General features: G+C 42.4%; 1 protein-coding gene across 1 annotated transcript; it reads left to right on the forward strand.

Moving 5' to 3' along the window:
* Window positions 1-3,502: 3,502 nt before the first annotated feature.
* Window positions 3,503-15,724, forward strand: LOC137231710 (zinc finger protein with KRAB and SCAN domains 4-like). Its single transcript, XM_067752266.1, has 5 exons — window positions 3,503-4,247; window positions 5,635-5,782; window positions 7,467-7,549; window positions 8,521-8,644; window positions 9,664-15,724. Exons 1-5 carry the CDS (start codon window positions 3,825-3,827, stop codon window positions 10,524-10,526), a joined length of 1,641 nt encoding a protein of 546 aa, XP_067608367.1. The 5' UTR covers window positions 3,503-3,824; the 3' UTR covers window positions 10,527-15,724.
* The last annotated feature ends 794 nt before the right edge of the window (window positions 15,725-16,518 follow it).

The following is a 16,518-nucleotide window of genomic DNA, read 5'->3' on the forward strand; positions in this document are numbered from 1 at the left end:
CGAACTCACTCTGGGCTGGGATGCCACCTCCTCTCCCACTTCCTTTGGCCCTGCCTTTTGGATGGAATTATTCTGGAAGGAAGGTAGGATTTTGTTTAATTTAAAAGAAAATTACTATGGAAAATTTCAAACATATAAGTGTAAAGAGAATATTACAATGAACCCCCCTCTGCCTCTCACGTAACTTCAACAACTCTCATCTTTGCACCATTTTCTTTTTTCCTCTGTTTCTTTCTGAGTATTTCAAAGCAAATCTAGACCTTATATCAGTTCACCCACAAGTACAAATTTCAGTATGAATTTCTAACAAATGAGGGCTTTTTTCTTAACATGAACATAGTATCATTATGGCAACTAACTTGGTAGTGATTCCTTAATGCCATTGTGATATAGTTTTCCCAGTTGTCTCAAATATGCCATTTTACAGTTGTTTTGGTCTGATTAGGGCCCAAATAAGGTTTACCGTTGCATTTGGTTGGTATATCTATTCAGTCTCTTTTCATATATGACAGCTCCCCTTTCTCCCCTGCCCTTTTGAAAGATGCCATTTATTTGTTGAAGAACCTGAATCTTCTGTTCTATAGAATATAGAATGTCCCACATTCTGGATTTGGTTGATTACTTCTTTTAAGTATCATTTAACTCATTAATTCTCAAACTCAGCTGCATACTGGAATCACCTAGGAAATATTTAAAGTCATTCATGCCTGAGTCCCACCCTCTGACATTCTGATTTAATTGATTTCAGTTTCAGCCAAGGTATCAGGATGTTTTAAAAGCTCCCCAGTGATCCTAATGTGCTGAGGTGTTTGAAAACTGCTTAACTTGCTTCTGTATCTCACCTATACAAAGGCATTAGGATCTAGAAACTAGATTCAGGTTCACTTATTTTGCCAATGCTTCATGGCAGTGCCCTGTACCTAGTGTGGCAGCTCATCAAGAGAAGAATATTTTCTAGTAGTTTTCCTTTGTAACAGCCTTGACATCTCTCATTTTCTTAAGTTTTATCTCTTTGTTATCCCTTGAACTGCAGAGGGAACAAAAACTAGGGAATAAAAACTCAGGAAGGGGGCTTCCCTTGTGGCGCAGTGGTTGAGAGTCTGCTTGCTGATGCAGGGGACACTGGTTTGAGCCCTGGTCTGGGAGGATCCCACATGCCGCGGAGCAACTGGGCCCGTGAGCCACAACTACTGAGCCTGTGCGTCTGGAGCCTGTGCTCCTCAACAAGAGGCCGCGACAGTGAGAGGCCCACACACCGCGATGAAGAGTGGCCCCCGCTCGCTGCAACTGGAGAAAGACCTCACACAGAAATGAAGACCCAACACAGCCAAAAATAAATAAATAAATAAATTTATAAAAACAAACAAACAAAATAACTCAGGAAGGTATCAGCATGGTATTCTTCCATTTAATGAACTTCTACCAAACTTGTATTCCATTGGGTAGAAAGGGGACTTACTGACATCTTGGTCCACCAAAATAACTTTGCAGTCATTTCTGGCTTAAAATCTAATCCTGCCTGGTTCAAAGGAATCTCGGGGCTTCCATTTTAGGGTAGGCCTAATTTATTATAGGCCAGGCATTGTTCTAAGCACTTTACACAAAAACTCACCTTAATGCTCACAACATCCCTTTCATCAATGCAATAATCAATAAACAATCTATAATAATAATAGAAAAGAGTTTCATTTGAGCCAAACTGAGGACTGTAACCCAAGAGACATGGATTCAAGAAGCACTTGAATTGTGTTCTGTCAGACTACAAAATGGGGGGCGGGGGCTTAGGTAGGCAAAAAACAATTTGTACACAAATTGTCAAGAATTAGGATTGGAGGGAACTTCCCTGGTGGTCCAGTGTTTAAGAATCTGCCTTCCAATGCAGGGGACAGGGGTACAATCCCTGGTCGGGGAACTAAGATCCCACATGCCACAGGGCATCTAAGCCCACGTGCTCCAAAGCCCACGTGCCACAACTAGAGAGCCTGCATGCTGCAACTACTGAGCCTGCACATGCACCACAACGAAAGATCCCACATGCCACAACTAAGACCTGACACAGCCAAATAAATAAATTAGGATTGAAGCTGGCAAGAAGTAAGGGTGCTTGCTAAGCAAGGGTTGGTTGGGGCCCAAAATGGGTTACATAGTTACAAGGGGAGACCTTGAGACCTTAAGGTTGCAGCTGGCAGCTGCTAGCACATATTGTTTTGAGAACAGCTGGTAGTGTCCTGGAGTTTGATACAGTTTAGAAAATTCAGGTTCTCAGTGACGCAGGAACATTTCTGAAACCACATGCACAATGGTTACCCGGTTCCATTTTGGATGCCCGAACCACAGTTTCATATCTTGTCAGAACAAAGAACAAATATCAAACATGACAGGGGTGATTCCTTCAAGGTTTCAAAAGAGATAGATTAGCACATACACAGCGAGTCAGCATGACCTTGGTGTCTGGGAAGGGACCCTTATCTTCGAAGGAGTAATAGCACTGGCATCATGGGCAGGGTGGGGGGGGGGCATTTATCTCTGTCTTCAAAGTGGAGATTGTGAACAATATGGTAAATGCATTCTTTTTTAATGGTTAGAACAGATGTACACCATATAAGTCAGAATGACTTCCCCATACCTCAACAGGCAAAAATTTCCTCCATCACTATCTACTGTTACTATCCCCATTTATAGATTGGGAAAGTCAGGCACAGAGAGGATAAGTAATTTACCAAGGTCACCCAGCTAGTACGTGGTACAGCCAAGATTACATACCCAGGTAACTTGGCTTGAGAGTCGGCGGATCTAACCACTATTCCAGACCATAAATGAGGGCTGGAAAGAAACAAGAAGAATGAAAGCCCAAGATAGTATGGTCCCTGATGCCAGGGACTAGAGAGTTTCTGATAGTGGGAAGCCTGGAAATCCTGGTTGCCTGAGAGGAAGCCATGGAAAATAGAAAGTGGTAGCTGTTGTGTGTGGAGGGGAAGAGGGACAGAATCTCTAGTTACTTTTGCAGGAGCAATCTCAATGGCTTTGTTGGCAGTTTGCCGCCTACAGTGTGTTAAGGTGAGGACTAGAGTCAGAGATAGGAGGGCTTTCCTTCAAGTAGTTTAGCCTTGAAAGGGAGGGAGGAATGGCAGCTGGAGTGGAGCAAGAGCCAGGGGCAGCCACTGCTTCTCCAAGCAAGTGCCTGGTGATGTGGTCTTCGATGTTTCTGAGAGAAAGGGCATGTCCTCCTGCCTGGTGCTCTGAGGAAGCTCTGCTTTATACTGAATTTTAGTGTCAATCTTATGCCAGCTCTGTAGTCAAGCTTTACATCAGAGCATGGCGGGGGGCACAACAGCATCCTCACAGGACTGAAAGATCTAGTCTTATTTCTTATGATACAGAGCCTGTCATCCTTTTTTTCTCCTTCCCCTAACTGCTTCGCTTGAGTGGAGGTAAGGGCGTGGTTGCTAACGGGTTAACTCGGGGACAACCACCGAGAGGTGCTTCCTAGAGAGCCCGGGAAGTGGCATTGATTCCCACCGAGGCTTCCTGTGCCCCATCCTCAATTTTTCTCCAGCATCTGGAATCTGTTCATTCCACCAAGACATCCTTTGGGGTTACTTATTGTGGGATTCGGGGTGGGGTGCAGAGGAGGACGCTGCAAAGGCACGGACTACAGGGGGCAATCTGTGAAGTTGCGCCCCAGGGGTGTCCTGGGCCCCTGGACACGCGGAAGGGGACCACTGCAGTTTTACAGTATAATTGTGATTTCCCACCTTTCAAGAATTTTCCGAAGAAATACAGCTCCCAGCTAGACTGAGGCCCAAGTACTGCCTTGGTCCAGGATGGCTAGAGAATCGAAGGAAAGCGCAGCCTTGGACGCCCAGTCTGCAGAGGACCGGACCGGGATCCTGACCGTGAAGGTGGAGAAGGAGGAAGCCTCCGCCTTGGCTGCTGAGGCGGGCGCCCCAGGCAGCCCAGCTCCGGGCTCCGAGCACTCCCGCCAGCGCTTCCGAGGCTTCCGCTACCCGGAGGCTGAGGGGCCCCGCGAGGCTCTGAGCCGGCTCCGGGAGCTCTGCCGACTGTGGCTGCGGCCAGAGGTGCACACTAAGGAGCAGATCCTGGAAGTGCTGGTGCTGGAGCAGTTCCTGACCATCCTGCCGGGGGACCTGCAGAGCTGGGTGCGGAAGCAGCATCCGGAGAGCGGAGAGGAGGTGGTGGTGCTCTTGGAGTATTTGGAGAAGCAGTTGGATGAGCCGATGCCGCAGGTAGAGAGAACAGGTTTAGCCTCTGAAAGCTGTGGTCTGTTTCTTCCTGAAATCTCCAGATCAGAGTGAGGGGATTTTCTTTAAGATCCAGAAGTTCTCAGTCTCTTTTTGTACCTGAACCTCTTTGCCAGTAAGGTGAAGTCCCTGGACTCCTTCACATAATAGTATTTTTTAAATACATAAGGGAAAATATAAAGGATTAAAAAGAACTCAATTATATTGAAATACAGTTAGCAAAACATTAAATGTATTATAAAGTTATATATGTGCTTTTTAAAATTAATGCACTAAATATTAACATCTAGAGACAGGCCTAATAACTAGTATAATTTCAAAGTGGCGATGAATGACTTTGACATTTGCCTGGTTGTAATGTGGTATGAGAACATCTGCAGTTTCAGTTGGTGACAGATTCCTGTGTACTGCTTATAACACCTTGGTTTGTTGCTTCCATTCATAATTGAAGGAAATGCTAAATTTTGCTTAGAAGCTAGTAAAAATAAAGTTATTTTTCCTATTCACATTCATGGAATACGTGGGAGGGAGTCGGTGGACCACAAGTTAGAAACCCCAGGGCTCATTTTTACTTGCACCTTCCTGAATGTTGTATGAGTCTATTTTGCCTTTGCAGTATTCTGTGTCCTTGTGTGTTCCTTTCAGCATGTACATAACCAGACCAAAGACTTCTAACCCGTGACCCAGAGACCAAGGTTCTTGAGTTGGCATTTGTGCCCCTTAGCCCTGTAATAGAGAAAAATCATCTCAAGTCTCAGCTTCAGGCTCTTCATTCTTTACAGAAGATATGGGAAATTCTAAGCTGCACATGAGCTAATTATTATGAAAGTGACTCGAAAATTAATTAATGACAAATGTCTGGAAGGAAACCTTCATTTAATGAGGACATACCATGTACCAGGCCCTGTGTTAGGTGATTTCGCACACTGCAATCTTATTTGCTGGTCTCCAAAACCCTATAAGCTAGAAATTATTATTTTCATTTTTTAGATAAGAAAACATATTAGTATTCTCTGAGAACTTAGCCCCAATTCCCAAAGAGTTTTCATAAAAGCACAAATATATGTAATGAGGGAGTACAGAGTAATGCTTAAGAGCGTGGGCGCTAGATTCATTCTGCCTGAGCTCCCATCCTAACATTTCTGCTTTTACCTGGGTGACCTTGGGCAAGTTGCTTAAACATTGTGCCTCAGTTTCCCCATTACAAAAATACAGATAATAAAAGTACCTAGCTCATAAGGTTGTTGTGCTCTACATCAAGTGACTTAATATTCATGAAGCTCTTAGAAATAGTGCCTGGGAAATAGAAAGTACTAGCACATAGAGAGTGTGATAGAAGTGTCTGATGAATAAATAAATGAATGACTTCTAGGTCCCAGGTGGTGACCAGGGGCAAGAACTGTTCTGTTGCAAGATGGCAGTGTTGACACCAGCTCAGAGGTCACGAAATACCCAGTTCCAGCCAAGAAAGGCTCCACTCAAGCATGAATCTCTGGGATCCCACTCCTTACCAGACAGAAGTGAGTATTATCTTCTGGGCAATATGAATTCTGCAGACTCCAACCAATTTTATTTAAGGATCACCTACAAGATCTATTGATGGGTGTCTTATATGCCCCTTGCAGATCTACTTTACTTTGAGACTGAGACTAATAGGGAAATTTCAAACAATAGTGGAAAGCTTTCCTAACCAAACCTAGACATGGTAAATAAGACTTTATTAAAATTGGTGTTTGGAAAGAGTTGATTTTTGTAGCAACACAGTGATCTCCATTCATTCAACATATATTTCTGGAGGCTCCCTACGTGGTAGCCAGTGTTGTAGGTACCAGGGATAGCATTGTCAGTAGGACAGATTTCTTCCTCCAATGGAACTTACATTCTAGTAAGGAGAATAGCAAATAAATTAATATGATTTCAGATATTGGTGAGTGCTATGAGGAATATAAGGCAGAATATGTAAAGCCAGTCAGAATATTCCAGAATTGTAGGATTTCTACAAACCAAAGAGTATAAATCTTCTAAACCTGTCACTTACAACAGGGTGAAAATCACTCAGTAGGAAACTTTTATGTTCCCGAGTGTTCCCCACATACTGTGAACATCTGGGCAGATTTCCAAGACAAACAACACTGGGATACACCAGCCAACAGGAAATCTTTATTTCTGAACAGAGGTCCTAGCCTAACCTAACTTGTTTACTGCCTCCAGCAAAGTTCACCTTTCATAGGAAAACCTAAAGTTCCCCTTTACTTCTCTCAAATCTGAGCAAGTTCTATATAGGCAGACTCCCATTTCCTCCTTTCTGGGCCCAGCCTTATCTGACTCCTCTTAGTCTTTCAGAACTAAAGAATAAAGCACCCAGGGCTTCCCTGGTGGCACAGTGGTTAAGAATCTACCTGCTGATGCAGGGAACACGGGTTCGAGTCCTGCTCCGGGAAGATCCCACATGCTGTGGAGCAACTGAGCCTGTGTGCCACAACTACTGAGCCTGCGCTCTAGAGCCCACAAGCCACAACTACTGAGCCTGTGTGCCACACCTACTGAAGCCCATGTGCCTAGAGCCCGTGCTCTACAACAAGAGAAACCACCACAATGAGAAGCCTGTGCACTGCAACGAAGAGTAGTCCCCGCTCGCCACAACTAGAGAAAGCCTGCTCACAGCAACGAAGACCCAATGCAGCCAAAAAAAAGAAAAAGAAAAGAAAAGAATAAAGCACCCAAAGAGCTACTAAAGAACTTTTAACAACAATGAAAATCTTTGGGACTTCCCTGGTGGTCCAGTGCTTAAGACTCCGTGCTTCCACTGCAGGTTGCGCAGGTTCAATCTCTGGTCAGGGAAGTTCCTCATGCCGCATGGTGCGGCCAAAAAAAGAAACCACAGAAATCCTCTTATTCCCTCTCTCAGCAAAATTCAAGATTAAAGACTCTTCAGATGGAATGCTTTGTTTTGTTTTTATGTTGCTACCACTTCTTACCAAGGATCCAGCCCATTGTTTTGTGCATCTGTGGAGTACATCACATCTCTTCAGGCCATAGGATTTGAGCTGCCAGGGATCAGGAATTTTGGAAAGACACACTGTATAAACTTCTTTATGGGAATTTATGCAGTTTTTGAACTTGGACTTCACGGCTCACGGAGGCTGAATGCCAGGGAGGTTGAATGTCAGGGTCAATCTCATCCAGAGCTTCTTTCCTTCTTAGTTCTCCAGGTTCCTAGGCTTGCCTCTGGAGGGCGCTGCAGAGGAGATGAAGTGGTAGCCACCAGGCTTGCCCCAGAGTCCCAGGTGAGGTGGAACCCCTGTCCCTCCCCCAGCACCCAGCACCCTTCACTGCTGATGGGCTTCCCATCAGATCCCTTTCTCTCCACGCCTCCTCCACCCTCATCCTGGATCTACATGGAGTTTGAGTATTCTCATTTATCCCAAGGTTGCTAATCATCATCTGTCATTATTTTGGTATTCACTTAAGAAGATTTTCCTGTTTCACTCCTAGCTTGGAGACTGTGCTTCCCTGCTCTTCCTAGCCATCTGTTTGGTCAGCTCCTTCATCAAGGAGATTTTCTCTTCAGCAAGGGAAATTTAGCAAATACAAACTGAAGATTTTGTTGTGATGGTGATGTAGTTTTGTTTTTTTAAGTATCATAAACTGTGCTGCTAGTGAGGGATATAGAGTCATGCCCGCTGCCCTCTAGGAACTTAAACTTGAAGGAACAGATAAGGCATGTGCTTTTAGTCTAAGATTTAATATTACAATTTGAATAGTCTTTACTTAACCTGGATTTTAATTTCTTATCCAGTCTTTCATGTCCTGCTTGAAGATCTCAGTATTTGAGGCTCCGTAGAACCTATTTTCCCTGATTTTTCCTCACCTCAGACCTAGATTTCACTGTATTTTAAAATCATTAATACAAATAAGCCCCCATCCCCACTTTGCCAAAGCACACCACAAATATTTTGAAAAGTTTGGATATGGTTCCACTCCTTTCACTGCACTGGCCCTTGTTTTTCCAAACCTTTCACCTTCTGGACTGTTTAGATGTTTATGTGAAAGTACTGATAATGTGTGTATTTCTTTCCTTTAATGGTTATTTTTTTGACAGAGATGTTATTAGAGATAGGGTTAAGTAGGCATAAGTATGCCATACTTGCTTTTTTGTAAAGAGCTCCTGTAAAGGGGATGCTCCTTCATTGCATGTACCTAGCTTTGGGAGTGATTTTGGGCAAGAGGAATTACATGGCATTACTCACTGTTTCAGGGGCTGCTGAAAATGGAAGATGTGGCCCTGACCCTCACTCCTGGATGGACACAGCTGGATTCATCTCAGGTGAACTTCTACAGAGATGAAAGGCAGGAGAACTGTGGCAGCCTGATCTCCTTGGGTAAGACTAATGGGCACTGATTTCTTATAAGGTTTCCTGGCTTCCTTTGTGTATTAGAATCTACTAGGTTGTTAGAAACTGTTTGAATTATGTTTGGAATTAGAACCACCATTTCTGAATCCCAACTACTAACCAGCTGTGTGACTAGTTTATTAACCCTTCTGAGCCTTGCTTTTCTATCTGTCCTGCCAGTGTCCTGGTCAGTTCAGTTTAAGTGGGATGAAGGAGGTACAGCCCTTAGTACAGGTCCAGCTCATAGTAGATACTCAGTAAATGCTGATTTCTTCCCCTTCCCTTCCTGTTGCTAGCCCTCATAGTGCAGGAGAGCTGAGGGATCTCTTCAGGAAGTGGGCCATGGGACCACTGAGTGAGAGCTAGAAGTGAGCCAGAGATTGAATGCAGAGCCTGGCCTTAGAGACGAGCGTGCAGTGCAGAGGCGCACAAGATTGCCTGGCTTGTCTGAGTTCACATAGCTCACTGGCAGCACAGTGGGGGCTCCAGCTCAGATCTCCCAGCACTGATGCCAGTTTTATTTGGCAGACCCTGCCTCTGCCTGGGGTGCAGCCAGAGATGACTGCACCTTCCAGTGGTCAGTGAGTTCTGAGTTCCTACTTTCCCTGTTTCTCATAGAACATTTCAGAAATCCTTTCACTTGCCTTGTTTACTGTCACCTTCTGCTCAGCCCTTTTAGTATCTAATCCTAAGCACATGGCCCCGCCTTACTTTCTTAGAACTTAGAGCATCTGCATTTATCCCCAGCACAGTCTTCAGGCCTCACCACCTTCCCTCCAATCTCTCCATTCCCAGATTGTAGCCTTCTTCCAATGGCCCCATTCTCATTCTCAGGTCTCCCTCCCCAGCACCCCTGTTCTCCCCCTTTATTCCCATCTTTATTCTAATACTTAAGTCTTCATCCATGGCATGTATACACCTCTATAATTCTTGCCTCCCTGGGACTCATCACGAAGCTCTCCCCTGTGACAGGGCGTAATTGACAGTTGCTGGTCATTTGTTGTTAGGTGGTGCAGTGCAGACGAAGATCAGGGACCTGCCTCCAGACGAGGACCATCCAGGACAAGAGTCTGGGCAGATGCCATGCCACCTGGGTGAAGCCATTGGCCAGATTCCTGCACGTGCAGAAGCTGGTGATCAGGAGGGCAGGTTGCAAAGAAAGCAGAAAAGTGCTGCAGGGAATAGGCGGCATTATTGCCATGAATGTGGAAAGACTTTTGCTCAGAGTTCAGGCCTGACTAAGCACAGGAGAATCCACACTGGGGAGAAACCCTATGAATGTGAGGAGTGTGGCAAGACCTTCATCGGGAGCTCTGCCCTCGTCATTCATCAGAGAGTCCACACTGGGGAGAAACCATATGAGTGTGAGGAATGTGGCAAAGTCTTCAGTCACAGTTCAAACCTTATCAAACACCAGAGAACTCACACCGGGGAGAAGCCCTACGAGTGTGATGACTGCGGGAAAACCTTTAGCCAGAGCTGCAGCCTCCTTGAACATCGCAAGATCCACACTGGGGAGAAGCCATACCAGTGCAATGTGTGCGGCAAAGCCTTTAGGCGCAATTCACATCTCCTGAGACATCAGAGGATCCACGGCGATAAAAACGTTCAGAATCCTGACCGTGGAGAGACCTGGGAGAGTCAGGGGAGGATGGGAAGCCAGTGGGAAAATGTTGAGGCTCCCGTGTCTTATAAATGTAATGAGTGTGAGAGAAGTTTCACTAGGAATAGAAGCCTTATTGAGCACCAAAAAATCCACACTGGTGAGAAACCCTATCAGTGTGATACATGCGGAAAAGGCTTCACCCGAACTTCATACCTTATTCAACATCAGAGAAGCCACGCTGGGAAAAAAATTCTGTCTCCATGACCCATGTCTTATATGCCAGAGTTGGTGCTCACTCCTCGTTGAACTGAAGCCACCCTGGAGCCCTTGCTGACTAGAAAATTGTGAGCTGGGCTTTATTTACTCCCACACGTCATCAGGTGTTTGTTAGAAAATAGAGACTGGCTGAGATGAATTATCTTCTACATCTTAGAAGGTGATTGAAAAAAAAAAACAACTTGTTTGATAAGAGGCTATGGGAGAGTTGTCTGGAAGAGGTCAGACCTGAAACGATTCTCACCTTTTAGACTTAAATGGGCTTCTAGACTGGCTAATTAATCACCCTCGGCCAGCACTTTATGATGTCTCCTGGGTGGATGGCTCTGATTTGGGGGGCTGCTGCTCTGACTGTTCATTTTGCCTATAATGAATTCCTCACCAGTTGGTTGGATCAATGATGTCTTATACCCCCATTGTGCCTTGCATACAGGTGCTATAAACATTTATTAAATATACCAGTGAAACGACCTTCATAGCTCTGAAAATCTAATGTTGTCTAGATTTCTGAGGACTATCTAAGGCCATTTGTGTTCGTCTAATTCTCTGAGGTTCTAGATTCTGGGTCTAGAATATTTATCTAGATTCGGATTCTAGTATATTTATTGTCAAATATGTAAGATTGTCAGAGTTGGGGTGGAGGAATCCATATTTCTTCACCAGCATAGTAGTTATAGTAAGAATGCCTTAAACAGCTTCTTTATCATTAAGACATTGTGAGACTGCTCCATCTGTACAATTCCAGTCTATAGTCAACGTTAACTACATTAGTTCATATTAATTTTGCTACTCTTTAGGGGGAAACCTTTCACATTCAGGTAAATAAAAATCAATTTATCAAGTCAGATCAAAACTATTATGAATCTTGATGAAAATCCTATGATGCGAGAATTCCCTGGCTGTCCAGTGGTTAGGACTTCACACTGCCACTGCTGAGGGCCAGGTTCAATTCTTAGTTCGGGAACTAAAATCCCACAGGCTGTGCAGCCAAAAAAATTTAAAAATTAAGAAAAAAAAGTCCTATGATCCTCAACAGCTTGTTTCTCACCTTTCGGTTATCTTGGGCCTAACCAAATGCCAAGACACCATCCATATCCCTCTCTCCCAACTTAAAGCCAAGTGTGCATGAAAGCTCATGCCAGCTAAGCTTCAACTCCCTCCAGGTCAGAGGATTCACACCAAACGTTTATAACAAGTATTGTTCATGTTTTTAAAACTGCCCTGTGGTTGGGGAGAGGGAGATTGGGTCAGAGGCAGCCAATGTTGATAGAGACCCAAGTATGGGCAGTAGGAGAAAATGTATCTTTTCAGAAACACATTGGGAGTCCTGGGTATCTGACCAAAACGATTCCACAACATTCAAAGTATCAACCTGTGAAGTCAAGACTCTCAAGAATTTCACGATATCTCCTGTTTTCACCCAGATCACCTTCTGCTAAGTTCTTCAGAGACTGCTACCTTCTTCGTAGGTGCCTGAGTGCCTGTCCCCAGCTTCCAGCTTTAACAAGAATGGGTTCTGCCTCTGAGGAAATCGTCCCCAGCATAGCGTTTTCTTCTGTTCTCAAGTACCCTTGCTGGATTCCTGCTCTGAAGTACCCCTGGCTGACTAGGGACTTTGCAAACGGTGGGGCTCTTCCTTTATCATTTCCCTACAATCTTTCATTGCCTTCATTATCCCCTTGTTGCAGTATAATTTAAAACTTTAGTGTTCTAAAATCCTGTAGACGTCCTCTAGTTAATCTTTTCTAGCCTTTTAAAATTTCCTTTTAAATTAACCGTATTTTTGTTACCTCCGCAAAGCTAGCCCTTTCCTCTTGTCTCCTTATCTTTATTTTTCCTAAATATTTGCTAATAGCCCTGATCTTAAAAATTGTTCATTTTTCTTTGGTGTTTGTTTCTTATGTCATGTAAAGAGATACATATAAAGCCTTTTACAAAGCAGAAAACATTATACACTTAATAAGTATAATTTATTGAGATTAACAAAGGACCACTGCACCTCCTTTCACTCTTTCTGCTCCTTCCAAACCTAAAAAACTTCTCCGTAGAGGAAGGAAATATTATAGAAAAATACTTTTGAGTGCCTACTATGCCTGACAATGAAAGCGATAAAGCATACACACACACATGCATACATACTTGGGCTTAAGCTTTCAGTATAGTAATATTGATAAGACTTGCACATAAAAATAAGACAGTGCCATGGTAAATAACTTGTGAGTGGTGAACTGAATGCTGTGGAAGTTCAGAGGAGGGAAAGGTTACTTCTGGCTGTGTGCTATTGCATGGACAGGGTGACATGTTAGCTGAAAAGACTAAAGGAGTTTGTCAAATTTAGTAACTAAGGCAAGTTTGAAGAGATACATACATTGTAGCGGCCTTCAATGCCAGAGCAAGGGGTTGAAATTTTATTCAGTAACACTGGGGAGCCACTGACATTTTATGATAAAGATATTATTTAGGAAACTATCTGGCATTATTGTATAATTTCAGATTAAAAAGTTACTTTGCTGATAGGCTTTTAGACACCCCACTTTTGTATATAACAAATGTGTGTTTATAAGTAAGTGAATTATAAAATGGGTTTAACTCTAGCCTATTTAAAAGGATGGTCAAAAAAATTATTTTCAGATGAAATTAGACCCCATAGAATAAGCTGCTTAGTTAGATATAAGCAGTATATAAAGTGGAATAAAACGTCACTTTTCATGCTTTTAAAAATTGTATTTAGGAATTTTAGTGTCAATTAACCATTCTGTTGGATTGGCCAAAAAGTCCATTGGGATTTTGGAAGTTTTTGGCCAATCCAATACTTCACTTCTCCAATTGAAACAATGCTGAAATCCCCCATTTTCTTTCTTCTTCCTTTTCATTAATAAGTAACTAATGATAGCTATTTTTTCTACTTGGGTAGAAAAAGAGATTTTTAATGAATAGCCCTCCTAGATGGGTTCTTAATTTCGGTAAAGATGTGTGTATTCCTGCGAAAGATTCTGTTTCTTTTCCTTCTCCGGCTGCGTTGGTCTTCGTTGCTGCGCACGGGCTTACTCTACTTGCGGGTGAGCGGGGGCTACTCTTTGTTGCGGTGCATGGGCTTCTCATCGTGGTGGCTTCTCTTGTTGCAGAGCATAGGCTCTAGGCGCCCGGGCTTCAGTTATGGTGCAGGGGCTCAGTAGTAGTGGCTCACAGGCTCTAGAGCATAGGCTCAGTAGTTGTAGCACACGGGCTTAGTTGCTCCGGGGCACGTGGGATCTTCCCATGTCCCCTTCATTGGCAGGCGGATTCTTAACCACTGCGCCAGCAGGGAAGTCCCTCTTTCTCCTCCTTTAGTGGGAAAAAAAATAGTAGGAGTGCCAACTTACCTCACAGGCTTGCGAGGATCTGCTCATACAAATAAGAAGTGCTGGGTAAATAATCTGAAAACGTTAATATAGATAGAGAAATGGAGGTTAAACACTTTGTTAGCCAAAACCTCTATATATTGGAATGACAATTGTTTAATAGTAAAGGCTCTCTAAAAAAAGTGTCCTGACACAAGCGTGTGACAGTGTTGATCTTATCTTGTAGTGATGTCCCAAATCATCTGTGTGGTTCCATCTCAATTATTCATAATGAGAACTTTACTCAGTAAACTTAACTTATCTACTTTTCTCTAAACACACTTTTTAGTCTATCTTTTGTTACTCCTTGTGATAGCTAAAATTGGGTCTGACGAATTCAAATGCAGGAACTTTTTTTCAGTCAGCTCTGAAATGTGGTACCTGTTTTGTACGTTTTAAATGGAGTTGCTGCTACAGAAATATCTGGGGATGACTACTTTCCTGTGGACTTTTTTTGTTAACATAACATTTTATTGTAGAAATATCCTTTTATTTCTGCATCTACCCACATTTCTCACTTTGTCTGTAGCATTAGCAAGTCCTTTCTGTTTACCACATCAATCTAAGACCTTGGAATTTGAACATAGCAAGTGCTCCTGGTCTCCTTTCCCAATTAATGGCTGAATACTGTGATGTATTCCTGCCTGTTCGATGTATTTTGTTTATTAGGAATTGGGTTGTCATCCAAAATCCTCTGCACAACTTTCCAAATTCCCATTTTTATTCAAATTTCTAAGCTACTTCAAGATTTTTAAGGGTCTAGGAAAAAAAAAATCTGAACAACCCTAATGTAATTTATTTGTATAATAGTAATAAACCATGTGATTATTCCTTTCATCTGAGCGAATTCTTAAACAACTAACACATTGCATAATTTCCAAGCTGTCAGAAAATAACTATAGTTTCAGGTATTAACTAAAGTGTTAAAAATTTTAACCGTTTTCTTCCCTCTGTTCCTCACCAATTCTGCCCATCAGCATTGGGATCCTCGGAAATGAAGTTTGTAGCCTTTCAGACCCGCTACAGCAGGGGGTATAGAAGGGCTGAGACATATGTGTGAGATAAATGACAGGCTTACCAGAGCATCCTTAGCCCCTAGCAGAGTTCCTATTAAATGAGTGAATCTGGAAATTGATCCAGCTTGTTCTTTTGTATTATTTGTGAAATAAAATTCATATTTTATGGCAAGACAAGGAAAACTTAAACATAAAAAATTTTCTCTGGGGACTTCCCTGGCAGTCCAGTGGTTAAGACTCTGCATTTCCACTGCAGGGGGCCTGGGTTCGATCCCTGGTCGGGGAACTAAGATCCCTCATGCCACGTGGTGTGGCCAAAAGAAAAAAAATTTTTTTTTTCTCTGCTCTTTGGCCTCCTCTCTTTCCTCTACTGTGCATTGTGTATCTGCATTATGCATCAACCAAACCTCCCCATCAGCAGAAATACCTGTTCAACCATAAAGAGAAACATTCTAGCACCAACAAGGTACTCCTTAAAAGGTAACATTCCTTCTTAATGGGAAAAAAAGCCCCTTAAAATGAAATGTAGAGAAAAGCTCTCTCTCCATGTTTGGGCCTCTGTCATCTTTAGAAAAATTCACTCTGGAGTTAGTTTATAAATGTGATCATATTGTCTATGGCACTGCTTTTGCTCTACAATGGCAGCACCCCAATTAAGCAAAATGTTATTTTCTCAAAAAATTTTTTTCATTCTTCCCATCAGAAGACCTGTATTACGAAAAATTGTACTCAATTATTATAGTTTGAATAAGATAATTATATTTCATTAATAAAAATGTGTGGAAATTTGTTTCCTGTCTTATTATATAAGTGCATATGTAATATCCTCAATTTTGTCTCTTGGTCCACAAAGTCTAAAATATTTACTATTGGCCTTTTACAGAAAAAGTTTGCTAATCCCTGTTCTAGATAATAGTTTTCTTAAGGAACAAAACTATATTCTAAAACTAATTTTCCCATATATTATCTGAAAGAGATATTCCATCAATCAATCAATATTTGAAAACCCCATCTAATACTAAGTGGCTTAATTTTATCCAAAAGAATATTTTTTTACATATAATATGACATTTTTACTTACAGAGAATCTGTAATACTTTATCCATTGTGATATTTTCACCATACATGTGACCATTCATTTTTAATACTCCCTCCTATTTGCCAGTTCCTAAGGTAGCATAGTTTATGGCAGGGCACCATGCCAGTCCCTGTCTCCTTCAATCACATTACTAAAATTTTACTTAGATCAAATGACCTCATTTGGTTCTATTTAATTTCTCCATTTTATTCATTTAGACGCCTAGCATCAGGAAAGCACCATTCCTAAGTTCTGACTTAACTTTTCTGTCACTTTCCAAGTCTGTCAACTAACTGAGCAGGTCAACTTAACTATAGAGAACCAAGATGACGGTAATGTCTATGCACATTTAAGATCCAGGGGAAGTAATCTTGCATGAAATGTTTGCCATTTTAGAGAGTGAACAAAGTGTCTGCAGAACGTGGTTCCCAAACAACAGTTTCTGAAAAGCTCAACTAGATAAGGAGACATCTACAAGCCTGGGTTAGATGCTTCCCTGTGTTTTG

Source organism: Pseudorca crassidens, chromosome 10, assembly GCF_039906515.1.
Source record: "Pseudorca crassidens isolate mPseCra1 chromosome 10, mPseCra1.hap1, whole genome shotgun sequence".
NCBI classification, from domain to species: domain Eukaryota; kingdom Metazoa; phylum Chordata; class Mammalia; order Artiodactyla; family Delphinidae; genus Pseudorca; species Pseudorca crassidens.

Bases quoted from the DNA above. Each gene is read 5' to 3' on its own strand.
- LOC137231710 (XM_067752266.1), top strand. From the start codon at position 3,825: ATGGCTAGAGAATCGAAGGAAAGCGCAGCCTTGGACGCCCAGTCTGCA. The intron at 5,783-7,466 runs GTGAGTATTATC...TTTCCTTCTTAG, and splicing joins CCACTCCTTACCAGACAGAA to TTCTCCAGGTTCCTAGGCTT. The intron at 8,645-9,663 runs GTAAGACTAATG...ATTTGTTGTTAG, and splicing joins TGGCAGCCTGATCTCCTTGG to GTGGTGCAGTGCAGACGAAG.